The following is a 23,940-nucleotide window of genomic DNA, read 5'->3' on the forward strand; positions in this document are numbered from 1 at the left end:
GGCTCCGGGCTGTGGGCTCAGCCAGGCCCCCGGGCTGTCTGGAGTCCCACCAGACTCATGACCCAGAGCCACGTTCTCACCATCCTGGGAGAAGAATTATCATATTTCCCCACCTATGAGACACACTTTTCCCAAAAAATTTGGGGTCTATAAACTGGGTGCGTCTTACACAGGGGTTGTGGCATTTCAAACGCCATCGATGGAACTGAGGACGAGGCAGTAAAGACAGTGATTTGTCCTCAGACACAGGGGAGCACAAGCTAGCAGAGGGGAGTTTTGACAGTGATGAGGAGTTGTACGACTGTTATGATGAATAATAGTCGAGTTCAATCACTTTACATTTCTTTTCCAAATGTTGGGCCCCCAAATTAAGGTGTGTCTCATACACGGGAATGTCTTACACACGGGGAAAAACAGTATTGCTACTTGCTCAGAAATCTCTGAAGACGGTACAAGTGCGGGCTCACACAATCTTTTCTCATCACCTTGACATTTACGCAGGGCGTCTGATATCATCAAAACGTCAGCATCAGGAACGGATTTTAAATCAGAGAGACGGACTAGTAAATCCAAGACTTCCTTTTATTTCGCCCAATTGACTGTGTCGCGTAGACACGTGCGACTCTTCCCGGGGCTCCAGGCTCTTTCTTTGTGAAGCTAAGCTCACGCGGACGGTTTTAAGAATTGGGCTTAGAGGAGCCTGCCCTGAGGTTGCTCAGTGCTTAGAACACCAACCTGGAATGCTGAGGTCGCCGGTTGGAAACCCTGAGCTTGCCCAGGTCTGCCGAAAGGAGTATAGAGTGAGCACACTGAAATAAGATAAAAGTGCAACGCCTTACCCAATATTGCCAGGCGTCTGGTTTTACAACAGTCTGTCCCATACCATGTCAGTGCTCTCCCTGTGGGCATCTTTGTGGGGAGACAGGGTCAGCACACTGTGTGGCTGTCTCTCTCGTTGGGTTACATGAGGGAGTATTAGCCCAGTGATAGGCTATCAGCCATTCTTATTTGGAAGTTATTTTAGTTCTAGAGGGTGATCTGCTTGGCGTGTTCAAAAATTCAGCTCCGGGATGAGACTCTCTCCATTTCTGTGAACTACAAAATTAAATAAGAGGAAGCAATTTTTAAAAGAGAAAAATTGCTTTTAGCCTAAAACCCGAAGTGTTGAGTTTTTGCCTGCAGTGGATTCTTTTCAATTAAATTACAAACCGTGGGTAATAGAGATTGATAATGGGCGCGTCGATATCATCTAACTATCAGGAAGCCATCCGACATTCTCTGTGCCGTATAGGGACGGATGAGCTGCCTTGAATTATCTCCAGGAAATGCAAACAAAACAAAATGTAAAGCTTGTTGCATTATTAGCATAAAATTAAAGTCCTTGAATGCATAATTGTTCCATACCCAAAGCATCAACACATTTTATTCTTCAAGTTCAAAGATCTCCTAATTAATATACAAAACAGTCTCATTTTCTAAGCCTGGTGTGTTTTTTTTGTTTGTTTGCTTTTTGTTTTATTTCTCAGAAAAGAGACAGTTCTTTGCTGGAAGAAAATCCTATAAAGTTTAGAAAACACTAACTAAGGTTGACATAAAAGCCAACACACCCAAAGAGCCAAAAACAGGAACAACTGGATGTTGTGAGAATATTTCTATTTCTTGAGTCAGTATACAACTATAATGTCTGCATTTAACCCAATAATGCCTCACTTAGGAAGATCAAGTTTACAAAATGTAAAAAGAAAGCACACACAGTCTTCCTCTAGAAAGATTTATCAACTTGTATAATAATCTCTTTTAACTGTTAAGAAAGAGAAAGTCTGGACCCAATAGTATAAATTTAAATCATGGGACTCAAAACCTAACGTCAAAAAGAAGGTTCCTTCCCAGGAACGTGGCCCAAGTCACCAAGTTCTGTTGCAAGAATAATGATGATCAGGTTGAAATTTAACAATTAAAAACAACATGCATCAACAAAGGAATGAATAGCCAGGATTCTAATTTTTCTTATTATTCTTACAAAATATCAGAATAGTCTAGTCTAGTCCAGTGTTTTTTTCAACCACCAGTGCCCGGACCGGTGCCAGTTCACCAAAAAAAATCGTGTTGGTCTGCAAAAGAGTTAACCATCTTGGTGTGGTATGAAGGAAGATGAGAGAACCTATAATCATTGAGTCTATAATAATAAACACTGTTCTAATCCTTGGAAGTGATTTCCTGGATTTTTTTTTAAATTATTTTTATTTATTCATTTTAGAGGAGAGAGCAAGAGAGAGAGAGAGACAGAGAGAGAGAGAGAACGAAGGGGGGAGGAGCAGGAAGCTTCAACTCCCATATGTGCCTTGACCGGGCAAGCCCAGGGTTTTGAACCGGCAACCTCAGCATTCCAGGTCAAGGCTTTATCCACTGCGCCACCACAGGTCAGGCTGGATTTTATTTTTTAATAAGCTTCTTCCCAGTGTGAACAGTTCAGAATAACTTGGGTTTTTTTCCTGAATACTTACGTATTTTTAGATCCTGGATGTTCTTGAGAGTATCTGACACATCGCAAATCAAACTATAGCCACCACGATATCGCCATGCTGCAGAAAAGGTAGTAATTCTTTTGAGCAAGAGATAATGTTCCTAGAGGAGGGACGAGGTCTCACACCACAGTGCTGCCCAGCCTGTGTCTCTCGCTGGAGCAGTGGACAGGGACCAGCAGAACCCAGCCTTAGCCGCGACACACCGGGCCCCAGAGCACCCAGTCCCTCCCGACGCACAGCACCCACGCGGCGAACAGCGATGGAGAGTCCACCACGCGCCAGGCGGCGTGGGGGCTCCTCACCGTGCCCATCGCGCCGCCTGAGCTTCCTGTTCATATCCTGCATTTACGTGTATGCAGAATTTCACATTTGCTGTGGATAAGCGGCCGCAGCTGGTTATGAGCGTATCCCTCCGCCAAGGACGTTCAGGGTACGAGCCCGGGACCACGCACAGAGGACAAAAGGATGCCCTTTTCAAATACTCTTCGGGGGTCAGAAGCAAGAAGGGCAAACAATTCTGGTGTCACCCCGTCATCGCCACTCAACAGGCAATTGAGAATGAGCAGCTGGGGGACGATGTTGAATCATATTCCCATTCCATTCAAAATGCATTAAAATCAGGGATTTTTTTTTTAAGAAATAGACTTTAAAATGGAAGAAACACAGATTGCCTTATTTAAAATTCTACTTCGAACAGGAAAATGGCTCTACTCATTAAAATGTCTTGTCGCTATTAGATTCTGCTGTTCTTTTATTGAATAAGTATGCACAGCTAAGATGGCATTTATGATACGCATCTAACAAAAAAAAAAAAAAGAAAGAAAGAAAGAAAAGCACATTCCCAAATGACTAGATTATTTATAACGTTTTCAACTCAGAAAGGACCCCGGACCCCAACGTAACGGCTGAAATTTAAGGTGGTCTTTATACTTCGGCTGAGAAATAAACTAGAAGGCTTTTTTGCTAAAATCCATGCACGTTGCCAACACAGTGGTTGAAACCAGCACTGTTATTGATAAAGAAAGAAAGAAAGAAAGAAAGAAAGAAAGAAAGAAAGAAAGAAAGAAAGAAAGAAAGAAAGAAAAGAAAATTCTCTGATCGTTTTTTTATAGGTTTAAAATCTTAACACAGAATATGACTACGTATTTCTTTCATAAAGTAATTTCTAGTTTCCCACAAGTTCCCTGAGAAAGTGCTGCCCACGGTGACCCCGTGACCGCCCCATTCACGGTCTTCCCACTCATTACCGCGCGTCTCCAGCCCGGAATCCCACCTGGCTGCCACGCCTTAAGCGGGGGCGTGGACCAGAGTGGGATGAAAGGGAAATAGATGTCCAGGTGAGGAGGACGAGCTATAATTTTTGATAAATTAATTATTCAAGCCACCTGGGAAGCGAGGAGCAGAGCCCGTCCTGAGCGCGTCCCCACGCTTGAAGGGCCGTCACGGAGAAGTGTGGGCTGGGCCACCACCCCCGTGGGCCACCGATCCCAACTCACCTGGCACTCAAGTTTAACACAAAAAATACGAGACTGTTTATACTGTCTTACTTTATGTGACCGGTCATCCATGTCACTGCAACATAGCAATGTCTGATTACAGGATGCTGCCTGCCTCCCCGTGGGGGGGGGGGGGGGATAGAAGCGTTCTCTCTATATTAAATACCTTTTTAAAACTCCAAGAATTCAAAAAAATAAATGCATTCTAAAACACATCTGGCCCCAAGAGTTTTGACTGGGAGATTATTAACTGTAGCCACGTATCGGATGGGACGGATGGGGGAGGGGCAGAGGTGAGAAGACCAGTTTGGAGACTTCCAATAGTCCTGCCCAGAAAACAGTAAGACCTCAAGGTACATACAGTGTGGCAGCCCTGAAAATGGTGGGGGGTGGGGGGGAGGAGATGCGTGATTATAAGACTCACAGGGAATCAGACGTGGCAGCTACTGGCAGGCAGGGGAGTGGAGAACAAGTCCGAGGAAAATCCAGGGTTACTCCTGGGGGCCCAGGAAGAGCTGCGGTAACAACGCCAACAGCGGCACAGCTGGGATACGGCCACCAAGTCGGCTCTCGTCACCCCAGACGCGAGGTGTGGGCCAATCCGAGGCTGTGGTCTCGGGCGGAGAGTAAGAACAGGTGTGTCGAGCTGGGGGTGAGGCCAGCGCCTGAGCTATGGACCCAAGGCCTGGCTACGTACAGAGGGGACGATGGAAGCCGCAGAGATGGGGGTTCCAAGGGACGGGGAAGGGCAGGCGCACACACATGTATCCGGGGACATCACGGGCTCTTTCCAAGAGAGCTTCTCACCTGCACACACGGTCCAGAGCCAATATTCACAGAGGCCAGTGATCCCTCCCTGATGGAGAGGCAGGTGGGCAGACACCTCAAAACACACCCGACGGGGTTCACCCAGGAGGGAGCCCGTTTCCAGAATCCTCTCCTAACATCACTCCAGGGCGCCCGCTGCCGACAAGGAACTCATCTTTCTAGTAACAAACTATAGAAATGACCCCTGAAAGTATAGTCTTAAGCTCACCTTTCTAAAACTCCAGTTCAGAGCTCTGGAAAGATGTCCCACAGCATGTGAGGTCACTTTAAAAAAAAAAAAATCAGGCGTCGGCCTAGCGTGCGGAGGACCCAGGTTCGATTCCGGCCAGGGCACACAGGAGAAGCGCCCATTTGCTTCTCCACCCCTCTGCCGCGCTTTCCTCTCTGTCTCTCTCTTCCCCTCCCGCAGCGAAGGCTCCATTGGAGCAAAGATGGCCCGGGCGCTGGGGATGGCTCTGTGGCCTCTGCCTCAGGAGCTAGAGTGGCTCTGGTTGCAACATGGCGACGCCCAGGATGGGCAGAGCATCGCCCCCTGGTGGGCAGAGCGTCACCCCTGGTGGGCGTGCCGGGTGGATCCCGGTCGGGCACATGCGGGAGTCTGTCTGACTGTCTCTCCCCGTTTCCAGCTTCAGAAAAATGAAGAAAAAGAAAAAAAAAATCAGTATCTGTCCTCAAGTCTACATTTGTCACACGCTGACACCAGTGGCCAGCAGCCGCTTGTGCGGTCCATCATGGCGGCCGGCTCTGACTCCAGAGAAGCCGTTCAGACCAAAGTGCACTCCAGTTTGTCCAGCTGCTGACTTGCTTTGTCACCGGTATCTTACTCACCGATGCCGTCAGCCCCCGTGTCAGTGTGTGATGTCCTACAGCAGTGAGAGCGTGGCAGGAAGAGGCTGCAGGTGTTAAGCAGGTATGAACCAAAAGCCACCTGCCTCACCTCTGACGGTGACTCTACAGATGGGATCTCTGTGGATGGCATGATGGCTAATTGTATGTGTCACATTGTCCAGATTAGGTGGTCACACATTGTTCCGAATGCTCCTGTGAGAGTGTTCTGGAGTGAGATGTGCATTTACATGTAGTGGGCTTTGAGAAAAGCAGACGGCCCGCCCGGTGTGGGTGGGCCTCGTCCAATCAGTTGAAGACGTGAATAGCACCAAATACTGACCTCCCACAAGCAAGAGGAATTCTACCAATGCACGGTCTTCAGACGTCAGCTGAGCTCAAAAGCTCTTCCCCGTCTTGGTCTCCCAGCCCACTCTGCAAACCTGGGACTTACCAGCCTTCATACCCACTAACGCCCGTTCCTTAATGTAAACAAACATACATCCGGCCGGCTGTTTCCCTGGAGGGCCATGAGTAACCCCCGGGGGACAGAAGGGACAAAGCAGCGTCACTTCGGGTGACCTAAAGAAATGGAAGAAACGGAAGCCCAGGATCCCGGTTGTTTGGGGGGAAAAGCACGTCAGTCACAAACCGAACGGTGGAAAGCAAACCGATGGAGGCTGTAGACGGAGGGACATACCAAACTGATCGATAATAAGGACTCTAGCCCTCGACTTTTTAAATTTTGTTTCTTGAAAACTGGTATACATCCATTAGCAGTCCTGCGACCTTTAGACGTTTTCGTCTGCTTTTTCACAATAGGGGGAAACGGCTCCTATTTTTTTTATATATCCATTTATTTCCCATCTCCATCTCACCCACACAACCACTCCTCTTTACTCAGCTGAGTGTTAATTATGAGACGAAGAACAAAATTAAGAACATGTAACTCTCTCTCTCTCTCTCTGGAAGACGAAAGTTGAAGGGAAATCTTCTGGGGTTGGGGGAGGCAGATGTTCAAGCAGTAGTCTGGTGTGCCCTTTATCTGGGTAAAGAAATACCCTCAGCGGTAGATCTGGAGTACTCCTCCAGCCCCGTAACGAGTTAAGCAAGTGCCGTGCTATTCTGAGACACCAGCGGGAGCAACCGTCAATCAAATTCCATAGACTGTCTTCGGCCGCTACGTCATCGGACCAACGGTTTAGGCCACGCTACCGAGAAACCCGTATTAACGTTTTCCTCAGCCTGCCACTTAAAACGCCAGACCGTAATAAGATACATGGGAGGAACTCATGACCCAATGCTAAAAATGTAAACGTGAAAAAAAAAAGTAAACATGGAAACAAACCCCTTTAAAAAACAAACAAACAAAAAAACATTTTATGGTAAGAAAATCAGCCAGAAAATTGCACACAGTTCCGAACAAACCCTCTCTGTGAACACAAGGGCTCCTTTCCCGTCGTCTTTTTATAGCTGTCTTTCAAAGAACGTTCCATCCGCTCAGCCGCACTTTCGCTGCCAAAAATTAGAGCACGTGGGTGTTATCACTGTCTGATACTTCCCCAAATAGAATCAGCCTCTGTTCCCGATGCTGGGGGGGGCATCTTCCGTTTCGCTTCGCGGAAACATTTAAAATCATTCCTTGTTGACTCGTTTCGGTTGTCTGCCCGCAAAGCCCAATGCAAACCATCAGACAGACAGACAGACAGACACACACACACACAATAAGAAATCCTGTCCGCCGTGTCCTAGCTCATTTCACCAGCCCAGGGACAAACTCGTGGAACAGCCTCTCCAGTCCCGCGGTTTCAAACTCCTTCTGTAACGCGTCCAGCGAGGAGAACTCCTTGACCTCGAATGCCGGAAACCTGCACGGGCACAAAGGACCCTCGTGAACACGTCGGACGCGTCGGTGTGGAGTGACCGCCCGCCTGACCGACCACCCGCCCTCCCGCCCGCTGTGGAGCTCGACCGCACCTCGTGTCTCCAGGCTGCACCTTCCCTTCGAAAAGCACGCTGACCATTCTCTCTTTGCACTTCTGTCCACTCGAGTCCACGTCGACCTTGGAGGTTTTCTGAAGCACCAGGTACTCCTACACGACAAAGCGAGACAGTCAGTGCGCCCCGCACCCTGAGTCCCGAGTCCTACCTGCCTCGGAGCCGCCATGACCCCTATGGGCTGACCCTCCCGCGTCAAGGGCGCTCGCTCTGTTCCTGAATCACACAGGGAGGGAGGGAGTCAGCGTGGCTTCACGCACGCGGGGGTGGGGCGAGCCTGGGGACACAGAAGTGAGGAGTGAGGCCGTCAGCCAGCTCAGGTTTAACACCAGACTGGACAGCTTACCAGCTGTGACCCCGGGCTGGTCACCTCTGCCCTCTGTGCCTCGGAGACCTACTCCACACCTTGACGGGGAAAGTTCCGTGAGTCCGTGAGTCAGTACGGGCAAAACCCTGAGAGCGCCAGCTACGGTTACTACTGTCATTACGCCTGTGGTGTCAGAGTGACAGGCACACAGGTGTACAGCACCTGCCTTCCCAAACGCACCGGTAATTCTCAGTCCTTATCTGCAACCTTATAAAAACTTAACAGAAGCATTCCCAGTGGATGGCATTTGAGGGACAGTGAATAGGAAAAAATAAATAAAAAAGAAAGAACTCCTTACTTATCAAGTGCCATTTCCCTACATTAGCCAAGTCCTAGCCATATGAATAAATGCTTGTTAATTAACTGACGGAGTCGGTCTAACATCTACAGAGCCAAGCAGCTGTGTCGAGCCAAGATGCGTGGGCTGCCTTGAAGAAAAACCGCAGTCTCTGGGGCACACGGGAGCAAGGAAAAGGTTGTGCATCCATTTTGCCAGCCCATTACCTTCCCCAAAAGGATCAAGACGTATAGATATAAGTCACCATAGAATGAATGGTCCCTGGGTCAGACCCCAGCCCAGGATCTATAATAACAAACTTGCACCACTCGTTGTAGCTACACACCTCACTCATCAGGTGAATTCACAGACGCCACACAGGCTTTGTGGTAAGAAAAAGCTCGGTGGTTTATTCCACAAACCCTGAAGATGACAGGCGAGATTTTGAGTGCGAGCTCTCAGTCCCTCTAAAATTAATTCAACTGTAACGATTCTCGACTATCTTTTCTTCTGAAAACATAAAACTTAACCGGTGACGTGTGGCTCTGTGGAGGTGTGAGACTTCACAAGTCCTCCCCTCGTCTGGTCCCACATAACGCAGGTGACACGAGCTCGGATGAGAACTCGGAAAACCCAAAGACGGGCCGTGATAGCCGAGGCTGAGACGAGTCGGCGGAAAGCGAGGGTGCGCGGGAGGTGGCAGCCCCAACGATCGCCCCCCCACCCCGCACTCCCGTGACACCGCGGGGCGGGGGGCGGGCTCCCCTCCTCCAGGTGTCACAGGGAGCTGACGACAGTGTCAGACGGCACCTGTCAGGGACACGAGGTGATGCTTCTGCAGACCACCCACACTCGGACGCCTGGCACACTCAGGACCCCGCTCTGGCTGCCCGCGTCCAAAGCTGAGGCTCGTTACAGAAACAAACCCTCGTCTCCCCGAGAGACTCCTCATGACCTCTCGCTGGCCTTCTGCTTAGCCTTCAAGGTTTTCAAGTTTGTGGTCGTCGTGAGACGTTAAAGAGACTCCGCAAAACCAGAGGCCCGTGGGCGCGGTCACGGAGAAGGCAGAGGGAACCGGTCAACCCGCCCCACTGTCGCTACAGGCATGCACCAACACGCCCTCTTAGAAAAGGGCCGAACTCACGCCCCACCCCCAGCCCGTGGGCACCTTGATGCTGTCCCTGAGGCCCTGCAGCAGAATCAGGATGACCTTGCCCGCGAACAGGAGTCGTCCGGTCAGCCCCAAGGCGGAGGCCCACTGCCGCACGGCCCTCACGTATCTGGTCTTCGCCCGCATGTGGTCCAGGTGCAGGAGGGCTAGCCACGGCCCCTCGTCCCCGGTGCCGCTGGGGGCCTCAGAAGGACCCTCTCCGGGGCCGCCTCCCGATCCTGGCTGGGCGAGGATGTGCCTGAGGTTCTGCTGAGCCCAGAGAACCAGCTGGTGGACCATTGGTTCCGACAGAAGGCTCCGCGCTTGCTCGAGCAACGCCTCCCGCACGGCCGCACGCTGGGCCCGGGTCAGGCGCTCGGAGCGGACCGAGATGCCAGGCAGACACGAGGGGTAGCCGACCGGTAAGTGGAACACCAGCTCTAAGGGGACGTCCGCCTCCGCCGGGCCTCGGGCTTCCGTGAGAATTCTGAACACGGTGCCGTCTGTCTCTGGAAGGCATCCAACAAGGATCGTTAGCCGCACAGCCCTCAGTTTGGATCGACACCAACCAGTGAAAAGTTTTGATACCCGGGTCAATGTATTTTTCATGGGGAAACTGAGTTATGTTTGGGGGAGACCCATACTAGCAAGAAGGCTCTGGTTTACAGGTTATGTCCTTCGACGTACAGACACAGATCATATGTGGCTCCAGCACACGGGCACCCAGGACCTCACTGGCCTTTACACTGGCTCTTCCCCCATTATTTTTATTTATTTACTTTTTTTGTATTTTTCTGAAGTGAGAGGCTGGGAGGCAGAGAGACAGACTCCCACATGCGCCCGACCGGGATCCACCAGCATGCCCACCAGGGGGTGATGCTCTGCCCATCTGGGACATTGCTCTGTTGTAACCGGAGCCATTCTAGCGCCTGAGGAAGAGGCCATGGAGCCATCCTCAGCGCCCGGGCCAACTTTGTTCCAATGGAGCCTCAGCTGCGGGAGGGGAAGAGAGAGACAGAGAGGAAGGAGAGGGGGAGGGGTGGAAAAGCAGATGGGCGCTTCTCCTGTGTGCCCTGGCCAGGAATCGAACCCGGGACTTTCACACACTGGGCCGATGCTCTACCACTTAGCCAACTGGTCTTTCCCCATTCTTATTCCGGTTTCTCTGTATAACATTTTCTTCCTACCCACACTTCAACTGATCATTCTGGAATCCACACCCTAATAACCTCATGTGAACCTGCCAAGAAATGGTAGGTGCACCCATAAAATCAGTGCTACCTGCAAAGCACTGGTCTGAGACCCACCCACACAGGCAGTGCCCATCATGGAGACCCGACCAAAACGAGAGGACTGAAATCTGTTTTCCGTCAGGACAATGCATACTGCATCAAGACAGGAAAAAAATCCCAAGCCTCACAGTACATTCCTCTACAACCCTCTCCAATTTCTCAAAGCCCTTCCATCCAGTTGTGTGTCCCTAACAAGATCTTACTATGAGGCCCTGGCCGGTTGGCTCAGTAGTAGAGCGTTGGCCTGGCGTGCAAGGGGTCCTGGGTTCGATTCCCGGCCAGGGCACACAGGAGAAGCGCCCATCTGCTTCTCCACCCCTCCCCTTCTCCTTCCTCTCTGTCTTTCTCTTCCCCTCCCGTACTCAAGGCTCCATTGGAGCAAAGTTGGCCCGGGCACTGAGAATGGCTCCATGGCCTCTATCTCAGGCGCTAGAATGGCTCTGGTTGCAACAGAGCAACGTCCCAGGTCGGCAGAGCATCACCCCCTGGTGGGCATGCCGGGTGGATCCCGGTCGGGTGCATGTGGGAGTCTGTCTGTCTGCCTCCCCACCCCTTCTCACTTCAGAACAAAAAAAAATTAAATTAAAAATAAATAAAGTAAAGTAAAGATCTTACTATGAAAAGGGACTCCCTGTGTATCAGCAAGCTCAGCGCATTTCTACCTGTGAAACGGGCGTTATAAATAGACCTACAGACAGCACCTGGCCATCAGACTGCACAAGCAATCCAGACGTCACGTAGGGGACCCCACTTTCTCACGAAGGCGGCATAGCTTCTGCAGATCTTCATGCAACACTCTCTGAGCACCTCCCAGGCCCAAGGCACCCCATTCCCGGCTCTGAGGGGTTACAGTGGGGGAGACATGCTGACTCCGCCCAGTGTTTCTGAGCCTGTGAGTCCTTCTAGCAAGTCGTCAAGCCCCAGTGTGGCTTGGGGACCCTGACACAGTCACGTCCAGTGGCCTCTGTCCAGCCCTCCCCGTCCCCGGCATCCACACTGGGCGAGCCAACGTCCTTCTGCACACCTCTTCCCACGCCTCGTAGACACCACTGCAGGTGTCTCATTTCTCCCACATCTCGAAAACTAGGAAGTTATTAGCCAGATGTGTAAAAATAAAACTGCTTTAATTCTTTCAAGAACTGGGAAAAGTTAATGCTCTTCCTGATTAGCCTTTTTGGTGACTCCCAGCCTCGCCACACACACACACACACACACACACACACACGTACATGCACGCACACACACTGCAAAGTAAAATTACACACACAAAAAATGCTATCTCCAGAAGAAAATGAAAGGCCCAATACCACACGCCATTCCACTGATACTGAACATGGTAATAAATTTACATATTCTTTTGAAAGCTCATTTTCTCCCTAAAGGTCCAGGGCATGTAGATTACCCTTCCAATTCTCATCTGCCTAAACTCTTGAAGCAATTAAATATCCTTTTTAGGCCTGAAAATTTTTGATGCCTGTCTGATATGGGTTGTTGTTTGTGTTTTTTATTTTAATTAAAAAGAATGAAAGCAATGTTGCCTTCATTTACTTTAAGATTATCAGTTTAGAAACAGAGTGACAAACAGAAAAATAACTCTTTTAAATCTAACGCTAATCCCCCCCCAACACCCGAGAACCCTAGTTAATAAGTTTAACTCACAAAGTCCTCATTCTCAATAAACATCTATGACCCAGAAAAGGCCTGCCCTAAAAAAAAAACAAAAAAAAAAAAAACCACCTAACATTTTCATAAATCGCCAGATGATTTCTATCTATGTTAAAGACCTTACCGCCCTGGCTGGGTGGCTCAGTGGGTGGAGTGTTTACCAAGTGCACCAGAGGTCACAGGTTTGACCCCCTAGTCAGGGCAGATATGAGAAGCCAGCAAGAAGTTGTCAACTAAACAGAACAACTTAGTGGAACAAACCGTTCATGCTTCTCTTCCCCTGCCCCCTACCACCTGCTCTCAAATCAGTGGAACACTTTTTTAAAAATAAGTAAACAGCCTGACCTGTGGTGGCGTAGTGGATAAAGCATCGATCTGGAAACACTGAGGTCACCGGTTCAAAACCCTGGCCTTGCCTGGTCAAGGCACCTATGAGAGTCGATGATGCTTCCTGCTTCGCCCTTCTCTCTCCTTTCTCTCTCTCTCTCTCTCTCTCTCTCTCTCTCTCTCTCTCTCTCCCCCTCTCTCCTCACTCTCTAAAAATGAATAAATAAAATCTCATAAATAAATACAAACCCTACCAGAATATGTAGTTCTTCTCTCTGGTTGAAGTTCACATACATATTCCTCAGTTGTTTTGGGGGGTCCTTTTCTAATAGGTCACTCCACCTCATACTGAGTGTACCCACATAATAACTAAAACAGGGCTCCAGCCTCCTTCTCCCCCACAAGTCCCTGAAAGAAACGCCGCTGCTAACCACACCCCCAACAACAGAGACTGGAACTGGCGAAAGTGAGTGAAGCCCAGAGTCCACAGGGAGGTTGTTTGTGCGGATGCAGCTGGCTTCAGAAACCCGACACACGCTGCCCGCTCACAGAAGACCCCAGGACAGCGTAAGCGAAACAAATGTAAGAGGGTGGGTTCTTCCGGGTTCCCGCAGAGCCCGTTCAGAAGTCCTTCCTACAGCACAAGCCACTGACGTCTCCACACCCGCCTGGCCTTTGCCTTACCTGTCCATCCTCAGATGAGCCCCAAGAAGCCCACTCCCTCCTCCACGGCCCCGCCCAGGACTCTCTTCCCTCTCACTCCCCCCGCCGGGCCACCACCCTGGGCGGCCACCACGGCTGGCCTCTGCGTCACAGCTGGATTTTTATATACACGTTTAAAATGTGGTCACCGCTGCCTGACCAGGCGGCGGCGCAGTGGATAGAGCATCAGACTGGGATGCAGAGGACTCAGGTTCGAGACCCCGAGGTCACCAGCTTGAGCACGGGCTCATCTGGTTTGAGAAAGGCTCACCAGCTTGAGCCCAAGGTCACTGGCTCAAGCAAGGGGTCACTCAGTCTGCTGTAGCCCCCCGAGCAAGGCACATATGAGAAATAAATCAATAAACAACTAAGGAGCCGCAACGAAGAATTGATGTTTCTCCTCTCTCTCCTTTCCTGTCTGTCCCTATCTGCTCTCTCTCTGACTCTCTCTGTCTCTTACACACACACACACACACAAAATGTGGTCACCACAAAGAAAAAATAAATAACTAAAAGGAAGTGAAGCTCAAAGTGGCCATCCCTCCCTTCAGAAGTGAAGTTCGGGAGGACCCGGGTTTGATTCCTGGCCAGGGCACACAGGAGAAGCGCCCATTTGCTTCTCCACCCCTCTGCCGCGCTTTCCTCTCTGTCTCTCTCTTCCCCTCCCGCAGCCAAGGCTCCATTGGAGCAGAGATGGCCCGGGCGCTGGGGATGGCTCCTTGGCCTCTGCCCCAGGCGCTAGAGTGGCTCTGGTCGCAATATGGCGACGCCCAGAATGGGCAGAGCATCGCCCCCTGGTGGGCAGAGCGTCGCCCCCTGGTGGGCGTGCCGGGTAGATCCCGGTCGGGCACATGCGGGAGTCTGTCTGACTGTCTCTCCCTGTTTCCAGCTTCAGAAAAATGAAAAAAAAAAAAAGAAATGAAGTTCGCAGCCTAATCGGTTTCACAGAGCCAAGCGCTGTGCCGGCCACCCACAGGACAGAGCAGAGGGGATGTGGGTGTACACAGGAGTGTGAGCACGGTGCACACTCCACTGCTGGGAGCCACTGCTGGGCACACACATCGTGGCCGACTGGGTCTTACACACTTCCTCCCAAGGACGGCCTTTTCCTCCGGAAAATAATTTCCAGAAATGCCAGCTACACCTATAACGAGCACGGACCACGGCAGTGTCCCCTCTGTGACCCTCAGTGCCCTCATCAGGGAAATGATTTTCAGAGATACCAACCTCGCCTATCTCACAGGTGCACGCACGTCCCTTGTGCCCCATCTCTCAGGGAGCGCTATTTTCTCTGTAAAATAAAGCTAAGAAACCCCGACCAGGTAAGATGCATCTCAAGCCTCAGGCACACAGTTAGTGACCCCGTGAAACCCGGCACCTGGCCCGACCACACGGCACAAGGAGGAACAGGGACCCCTGACTCGATCTACCCACAGACCTCCCTAGGAGAGTGTGGGGATTATGCCCCATGTATGCCCCTAAGAGGTAGTTACTATCCGCTTACTGCAGCCATTGTACAGAGGCCAGATGGACGGAAGTCCCCAGAAATTCTCAGCATGAATCAGCCCAGCTGAACTGAATCCGATTACTCAGCCCCTTCAATCAGGGCGGCCTTCACAGTTCACCCTTGAGTGGCGGCAGCCTGAGCCTGCCTGGGCCACCTCGTACCTCAAGTGCCATCGTCACACAGTGTTCTCCTGACTCCAGCAGCAGCAAGGAGACGCCTGACTGGGGGGGGGGGGGGGGGGGCAGGAAAAACCTGGCGGCATCAGAATGTTCTGGTAGCAAGCCTATATCCTCCAGCCCACGGCTGAGGGGGACCGCGGGCGTGATAGCCAGCAGCCCCGGTAAAGAAGCCCTCACCTTCCCCAGCACGCACGCGCATGATGGTCACCTGCATTCCCGAGCTGTTTCCTTCTCCAGTGAATCTCTCCGCAACAAAATGTTCTAAGCTGTTACACTGAATTCCTTTATCATTCAATTACTTACTGATGCCAGAACACTGAATTAAATTAATTAGGAGGCATGGCTGGAAAGTCATGCTTAATTGAACAGCAGATAAAAGGGCCCCCACAGTGTTCTGAGAGTGACAAGCGGCTCTCTCTCTTTCCGCACCGACTTTTCTGGGGTTTTCTCAGTCCTGTCAGCAGTGCCTCACGCCCGGCCGTGCAGTCACGACCCAGGGTCACAACCACTCAAGCCTCTTTCAGCAGTGGGTGGGGAATCACAGGGCCGTTTTCCCAGGATATTCCCAGCGGAGCCATAACAAAGGAATTTGGGGAGTCCGGTGACCGGCACACAGCAAGGGAGCTGGTCTTCAGGTCGGGATTTCAAACAGCTGTGTGAGAAAGAGAGGAGACAGGCTAGGCGCTAAAAAGAAAGCAGGTCCATTGCACTGACTGGTTCACGGTGCCTGGAACGTAAAAGTGCTCAGTGACTGTGTAGAGGGGGTAAGGAAAAAAAAACAGTCCGTGACATGAGCCCACCACACGCCACATGGAGCCAGGAAACCATATAACTCCTAGATGACCTTCCCACAACATGCAGCACATTATAGACTACCTTTTGTGTGTGTGTGTGTGTGTGTGTGTGTGCGCACGCGCACGTGAGCACATGTGTGTGTGACAGGGACAGAGAGAGGGACAGACAGACAGGAAGGGAGAGAGATGAGAAGCATCAATTCTTCATTGTGGCACCTTAGTTGTTCATTGACTGCTCTCTCATATGTGCCTTGACCAGGGGGCTACAGCAGACCAAGTGACTCCTTGCTCGAGCCAGTGACCCTTGGGCTCAAGCTGATGAGCCTTGCTCAAACCAGATGAGCCCACGCTCAAGCCAGCAACCTCGGGGTTTCAAACCTGGGTCCTCTGCGTCCCAGTCCGACGCTCTATCCACTGCGCCACCACCTGGTCAGGCTAGACTACCTTCTTAAAGGGCAGCCGAGGTATGGTCAGAAAGCCAACTTTAATAGGAGCCGATGAGCCTGCCTGCTGGTGGCAGCGTGGTGGATAGAGCGCCAACCTGGAACACTAGGGTCACTGGTTCAAAACCCTGGGCTTGCCCAAGGCAAGCCACATAGGACAAGCAAGCAACGAACAGCTAGTGTGAGGCAATTACACGCTTCTCGTTCCCTGCCATCTCTTCTCTGTAAAATCAATAAATAAAATCTTTAAAAATAAAATAGTAGCGAACACACAAAAGCAGGCTAAATCCCATGCCAAAACATTTCCATCAGTATCTGAAAGCCCAGCGGAAACGGAAAATGATGGGCGCCCTAATGATCTTCAACTGAAGTTTGGGTTTGTGCCTAATAGAGGCCACGGCCAGGGACAGAGTAAGTTCTAGCTATCACCAAAAATACACGAAAGAACGTTTCTAGACTCCAAGCTCCTAGAAGACACGATGGTGCCTTTGAGACTGTATGTGCCCAGGAAATAAATGAGCATGGGCTGAACAATTAAGGCACACCCCCAGGAGCCTCTAGCTGACACTTAGTACTTTTCAGGGGGCTAGGAAAAGCCTAAGAAAAGCAACTAACTTGCAAACATAACGAGGAAAAGTTAAGAAGGAGCGCTGCGTGCCTGTCCTGTCCTAGGTGCTTGGCACTGTCCTTGGTACTTGGAGTGTTGTGATTACAGAGAACACAGAGTCCCTGCTCTCAGGCTGTATCTGAGAAACCAAATACCATACACAGGACACAGCGCCAAGTAACACACTGTCACGCAATTTAGGGAGGCTGGATTTATCCAGGGGTCAGGAGAGGCCTCTTTTACAGGTGAGAGCTGAAGAGCAAGTCAGGGGCAGCCAAAGAAAGCGCAGGGGAGCGCGTTCCAGGGGGGGTGGTTCGCGCGCACACAGGCCTGGGTGCTCTGCGAGTTTGGGGAGCGGTATGAGCCAGGGGCGCGTGGGGCACAGGGGTGCGTGGGGAGCCTGACGGACACATGGGGCCTGGGGCGGAGAGGCGCGTGGGAAGCCGGACGGGCACATTGGGCAGGTGGAAAGCCCGACGGACACATGGAGCACGGGCCGGAGGGGCGCGTGGGGATCCCGACCAGCACTTCGGACGCGGGTGGCCAGGACCCACCGCAGGGGGGCGCCCGAGCCGCAGCCTCAGGTTCCGGGTTCCCAGAAGAGGCGCGAGCAGGGGCGCGGCACCGGTCACCCTTAGGGGGTGGCCGCCCCACTCCTGCCTGTCCCCACACAGCTCATCCTTAGCGGGTCCCCCGGCGCCCGACGGTCACCTGAGCAGCTGAGCACCTCCCACTCGCCGGGCCCGCAGAAGATCGCCGCCAGGGCCGACAGCTCCTCCCGCGCCGACCCAGCCATTCGCGCGCCCGGGCTCCGCACCGCCCCTTCCGCCGCCTCCGCGCAGCCCGCCGGTGGCCACCGGGGGGCGCCCGCGTCTCCGCAGCGCGCGGCGGGCTGGGCGGGCCGCGATGAATCGAGAGGTCCGCCCTCGGCTCCTGCTTCCTAGCTGCCCTGGGAGGCTGCGTCTCTGGGGGCCTTCCCTGGAGGCCAGAGGCCCGATAACCCTGGGCAGAGTCGCGCCCGGGGCTTTCCTGCCAGAGGGCGGCCGCCCAGCATAGCCCTTCCCCGCTCAGCCCTGACCTTGGACGCGCGATAGCCGGCCGGATTCCGCCCGCGTGCAGACAGAAGGGCCCCTGGGCACGGAGAACTTGGTTGGGAAGAAAAACAAGCGGGGAAGTGACCGGAGGTCGCGGTTAGCCCTTGTCAGGCGCACAATTAAGCTAGGTGTCAACTGTGGGGGGGGGGGGCGGGGGGACCCTGCATTCTCCTGGGCAACCACCCCCGGAGGCTGAGCCTTCCCCGGAGCAAACTAGGCGCAAGCACCTCGTCCCCTTACCCGGGGGCGGGCCACAAGTAGGTTGGAACTGCCAGGCCTGCCATCTCAGGATGTCACTGCGATGGCCCCAGACTTTGTGGACAGTTCTGCACCAAGGTGTCCATTTGTCCCCTCCCTTTACAGGGGACAGCCCCGCTGACATCCCCGGTGGAACTCCTTGGCCCTTGGGGTCACGATCAAGTGTGTAAACGCAGCCAAGCCTGGCTTTTCAGTATTGTTTGATTTGTGAAATCCGAGGGTACAGAACAGTGAAAACTCCTGACGCTTAATGTATGAAATGAGGGTCCCGGAACCCAGCCAGCACTTAAGTTTAAGAACTTGAGACAGAGCGACAGGGCAACTATTATCAATTCATCTGTTTCCGCTTTGAATTCCTGGACAAGGTTGCAGTGATCCTCTTCGGTATTTCTGTCTGTCCACCTGTTTGGCTTGACCAAAAACTTTTTGGTTTTGTGAGTAACAACACCTCTAAAGTTTTGCAAAACACCCCCTCCCCTCCCCCCGGGGCGGGGGAGGAGCTGGCTTAGCTCAGGGAGGCCCCACCGGTTTTGTTTGTATCGGAAATAACATTTTGAGAGATAAGTCAGGGGCGTTGGATGACCGCCCAGTGACTCCTGTCATTGCCCTCCAGAAGTTAGAGCCTGCTGGGCCGATTCTAAGACTGAATTCATGCTACCACCACCCGAGTCTTCCCACTGTGGCTAAAGAGGGTTGTTGTTGTTTTTTTAAGGGAGATAGCAGCTTCCAGAACAGAACGGAATCTAAGCCCAGATAGGCTGCTCCAGACATGTTCTCCGGGGACGCCTGGGATTCCAGTGACCCCAAGTAGATCAGAGCTCCCTTGTGTACATAACTGGAAAGACAAAGGTTTATTTAAACACATAGTTATCTCTGATGTGGCCACTTGGTTTAACAATAAAAAAACAAACAAACATAAAAAAAACTCCTTTGAGTTATTTCCTAAACAGCAGCCATGAAAGAGGTTCTTAATTAGCTGCTGCTAAAAAGTTTGGCAAACAAAAGGATACATTTTGGTTGGAAGTCCACGGTTAGCATTAAAATGGGTAGGAAACTATGAATTTAGTTATCCGACTTACTTATGAAAGATAATGTATTAAAGAAAAATCAGAGAGTTTACACCTTACTTTTGATTTCCCAAAGTCAAGTATGAGGGGTAGGAGAGAAGTAATATGAACAGCAAGAACATCTGTTGGGCAGATAAAATGTATTATGCTCACTTTGTTAAAGATAACACAAGGAGGCCGTCAACCAGGTGATATTAATGTGTGTTGGGGTGGGCTAAAGGCAGGCAGAATCCTTGTAGCCTGGGGCTTGGTTTTGGGATTAAGCCTTTCCTACCCTTTTTGATGTGGGGTGGTACAATCCAATTATGCCTTGGATAAGTGACTTTGTATCAGAGACTTCCTTGTTTGTATATTGGATTAAGGGATTTTGGATTTCTACACTATAAAATGGGGATGGAGCGGGATCTTGCGCTCTTGGTTCCTGAGATTATCATTAGAAGAGAGAGCAGAGGAGAGCAGAGAAAGGCCACATGGAGGAGGCCAGGAGAAGCAGCCAAGATGGCGGAGTGCTGAGTGAGATACCAGTTTGTGTAGAGTTTGTATCTGGGATAAGGAAGGAGATGGGGAACAGAGGTGAATAAGGCTGGTGAGCTAGAAACCTTTGATTCTAGGAAACTTGGATAATTCAGTGGCTTTGTGAGCACTGAATGTGAGTGGATTTTGGAGCCCAGTGTGTATTTTTACTTGCCCGCCGGGTGCAAGCTAGAATTAAAGACTATGGCCCACCAGTTTGTGGCTCTGTTGTTTCTTTACCGACTGTTCGAATCGAATGCGAACCTGCATGAGCTGGGCTGCTGTGATAGTGGCCCTGGCCCTGGCTTCTGGCTTTACAACATCACTGTCAGAAGTGTCAGGAGGCCGTCGCGAAGGCCGCGCTGTCAGCAAAGCGTCCGGGGGGAATGGGTAGAAAGAAGACCCATCCACCCATTTAAAATGTTCTCTCTCATCAATAGGTTTCTTCTTTGCGCTTCCTTCCTCCGTGACTTCACCACCTGCTTTCCGTACTCCCCTAGCACGTTCACGGGAGTCCGTGTGGGTGTCTTTTACGCCGAGGCTGTCCTAAGGCCCTTGAAATCCTCTCCACGAGCTTTTGCTCCCTGACATTTGGAAGTGATCACCGCGGAGTCAGCCTAATGTCAGCTTGATATTTCTCCCACTGTGAAAATACCAACCACATGTCAGCTCTCGAGAGCCCACCTTAGTGTAAGAAATCTTCTCATGTCCACGGGCTACTGAAAATTCTGAGTGTTCAGATGTGGCGTGAATTTCTAGACATGGTAGGTATTCTACATGGGTGAGTTCCATGTAGAACAAAATCTCTCCCCTCCCCCCATCTCCCCACCTGGAACCGTGTGTGATTCGCTAGAACGATATTATTTATCCATGCAGCTTTTCTAAATAGCGGCTTCCCCAAGACCATAAGGAGGAGACGTTTTCATTCTATTATCTCCAGGAAAAACCATTTGCTCAGCAATCAGTTCTTTTACCATTTCTGGGAAGACACTTTTACTCCCTGTCTCAGGAGAAGGATGGAGAATTAAATTTTCAACTCAATTCTGAGATGTTAAGTCCAGCTCCACTTGGGCGTAGACTCGAGAACACACAATTTGAAGAGTATCTGAGAGAGGTTCAAGTGGTAGCAGCCTGTCCACTAGGAGCCAAGACTCCCAATGCTGAAGTCAGGGGGGTGTGATAAGGAGGGAGAATTATATAAAGACCCTGAGAAAAGGGGAAAAACCGCCTCCAAGAGCCACTAAAATAAAGAACAGATGAGGCATTAAATGTCAAGTGGCTCAATGAACCTGATGGACTCCTGTTTTGTCCTAAAGGGTTTCTGTATTGACTCAGGTCATAAACCGATCTTGGGCGCATTGCCGGTTGGTGCAGCTCTCAGAGCTCAGATCTAACAATGACAGCATGGCTTCCCTCTCGAAGACTCCGGTCTTCAGTCCAAACAAGTGCACACAACGTGCAACAGCTCCGGAGGCTCCCGGCGCCCGGGCGACAGCTCCGGAGGCTCCCGGCGCCCATGCGACAGCTCCGGAGGCTCCCGGCGCCCGGGCAGCAGTTCCGGAGGCTCCCGGCAGCCAGGCGACAGCTCCGGAGGCTCCCGGCGCCCGGGCGACAGCTCCGAAGGCTCCCGGCGCCCATGCGACAGCTCCGGAGGCTCCCGGCGCCCAGGCAGCAGTTCCGGAGGCTCCCGGCGCCCATGCGACAGCTCCGGAGGCTCCCGGCGCCCAGGCAGCAGTTCCGGAGGCTCCCGGCGCCCGGGCGACAGTTCCGGAGGCTCTCGGCACCCGGGCGCACAGGAGCTGCCCCATGACCTCAGTGAGGTGAGGCTCACTGTCCAGGCACAGGGAAAAGCAGTGGAATCAGGGGCAGCATGGACCCCCCACCACGTCCCAGAGGAGACCGACGTTTGCTATGCTGGGAACAGAGGTGTCCAAAGCACGTGAAGTCAGCGGTGTGGACAGGTCAGCGTTCTTCCTGCTCTGTTTCAGCGTGCAATCACGGATTTATTTTGCACCAAGATAACAAAATAAGAACAAGTTAAAATCTCTAAGCATGAGATGCTGACTCTGTACTTGTACCATTTTGTAGAGAGATCTGCCTCCCCCGTGAGCAAGTCATCTGTGCTTCCTCAGAAAGAGTGGCTCTTCCACCTCTGAGAAAGCTGTTTGATTCTTATGCGCAGGGGATGTCGAAGCCAGCTCCAGCCTGTTTTGTGGGGAGACAGCCACACAGCCCAGGCCCACTGTTGTAGAAGTTCAATGCCTTATCTGTGTTACAAAAACCAGTCTTCAGTGCCATTAAGGTTTTCAAGTTTGTCTAGTTAAAATAACACGGGGTCCTCGATGCTGGTTATTACTTTAAATGGATTCTTATTCCTTCTGTGTTCACTGATCACATCCTTCTGGGTGTTATCAGTGTAGCCAATAGGGGAGATTGGAAACTGTAACTTTTTAAAAAATTATTTTCTCCCCCTGGCTGGTTGGCTCAGTGGTAGAGTGTGGCCCAGTGTGTGGAAGTCCCAGATTCAATTCCTGGCCAGGGCACACAGGAGAAGTGCCCATCTGCTTCTCCACCCCCCCTTCCTTCCTCTCTGTCTCTCTCTTCCCCTCCCACAGCCAAGGCTCCATTGGAGCAAAGTTGGCCCAGGCATGAGAACGGCTCCATGGCCTCTGCCTCAGGCGCTAGAATGGCTCTGGTTGCAATGGAGCAACAGCCCCAGATGGGCAGAGCACTGCCCCCTGGTGGGCGTGCCGGGTAGATCTCGGTCGGGCGCATGGCATGCGGGGGTCTGTCTGCCTCCCCACTTCTCACTTCAGAAGAATAACAGCAACAACAAAAAAATTATTTTCTCCAAACTCATAAAGGAACTACAACTGAGTGAGCTCTGCCATTTTAGCAAAATCGATTCTCAGTGACTGGAAAGAAAGAGAAAGGGAGGGAGGGAGGGAGGGAGGGGAGGGGGGAGGGAGGGAAAGAAAGAAAGAAGGCAGGAAGGCAGGAAAGAAAGAGAGAGAGAGAGAAAGGGAGAAAGAAAGAAAGAAAGAAAGAAAGAAAGAAAGAAAGAAAGAAAGAGAAAGAAGAGAAAAGAGAAGAGAGAGGTATATCAGAGAAACACAAAGCTATGATTGGAAAAATTAGACCTGATTTCATTTATTAAAAAATGGGGGGGGCTACAGGCAAAATATATATTAGATTTGGGGACAGGGAGGAAAAGAAGAGACAAAGGGAGAAAAAGAGGAAGGAGGGGGAGGGAAAGGGAGAAGAAAAAGGAGGATGAACACTTCAGAAGACAACAGGAAAAGGATGATTTCTATGAAGTGAAGTGGAAGCAAGAATTCGGCGTTGTTTCTGGCAGACGAGGCTTGATTTCTCTGCCTTTGAGGCAACAATGAGATCCGAAACTCCACTCAGTAACAACGTGAGGTCTGAGGTTTGCTGCAGAAGAATGTAGGGAGGGGTGGGGCCCGGTCGGGATAGGGTGGGTTGGCCCAGGTTAATGGTTGGTGGGGCAGAGCTGTGGGAACAGAGAGCCTGGTGTTGTATTCTGTCTGCGCCTGTGTGTCTTATAGTCTCTATAATGAAAATTAATTTTCAACACATATGTGAGGGATCGTACTTCAAGATCACTTGAGTTTGCATTCAGCTCAATGAAGGGGAGTAAAAAAAAAAAAAAAAAAAAAAAAGCCGAAACCAAGGGAGAAATAGAAGGAAAGAGGGAACAACCAGAGTTAAGCAGAGAGAACAGAGTCCTTGGAAGATACTAGATGCAGAAGACACTGGGTCCTGCGGGGGCGTGTCCCGCAAACGCAGGGCTTGGCCTCCGTTCAGGTGAACCAGGTGAACGAAGCAGAGCCTAAAACTTCTGGGGCTTTGACATGACCCCAGGGCTCTCAGACGGTCAAGTCGAGGCCAGCAGGCAGCACCTTGGGGCCCGCAGCGGAAGGACCTGGGCTCCTCTTCTGGTTCCCACACGGCTGGGATCCCTACGGTCACTCCGAGGTCCAGGGTGGGCATGGGAGCTCCGGT

The 23,940-nt window shown here is 51.5% G+C and overlaps 1 protein-coding gene and 1 pseudogene across 4 annotated transcripts; both read right to left on the reverse strand.

Annotated features, from left to right (window-relative positions):
* Window positions 1–4,871: 4,871 nt before the first annotated feature.
* Window positions 4,872–5,049, reverse strand: LOC136315766 (small nucleolar RNA U3; annotated as a pseudogene).
* A 1,355-nt stretch (window positions 5,050–6,404) lies between these two features.
* On the reverse strand, window positions 6,405–18,045 carry RWDD3 (RWD domain containing 3). Of its 4 annotated transcripts, none has more exons than XM_066247211.1 (4): window positions 17,694–18,045; window positions 9,532–9,975; window positions 7,652–7,767; window positions 6,405–7,542 (listed from the first exon to the last, which is right to left on the reverse strand). In XM_066247211.1, the coding sequence occupies exons 1-4, from the start codon at window positions 17,776–17,778 to the stop codon at window positions 7,483–7,485; spliced, it is 705 nt and encodes a 234-aa protein (XP_066103308.1). In that variant the 5' UTR covers window positions 17,779–18,045; the 3' UTR covers window positions 6,405–7,482. The 4 variants fall into 4 exon arrangements, with proteins under 4 accessions (XP_066103308.1, XP_066103306.1, XP_066103305.1 ...); XM_066247209.1 differs by having other exon boundaries at window positions 9,527–9,975; XM_066247208.1 differs by having other exon boundaries at window positions 9,485–9,975; window positions 17,694–18,043.
* Between the last annotated feature and the right edge of the window lie 5,895 nt (window positions 18,046–23,940).

This window comes from Saccopteryx bilineata, chromosome 11 (assembly GCF_036850765.1).
Source record: "Saccopteryx bilineata isolate mSacBil1 chromosome 11, mSacBil1_pri_phased_curated, whole genome shotgun sequence".
Lineage (NCBI taxonomy): Eukaryota > Metazoa > Chordata > Mammalia > Chiroptera > Emballonuridae > Saccopteryx > Saccopteryx bilineata.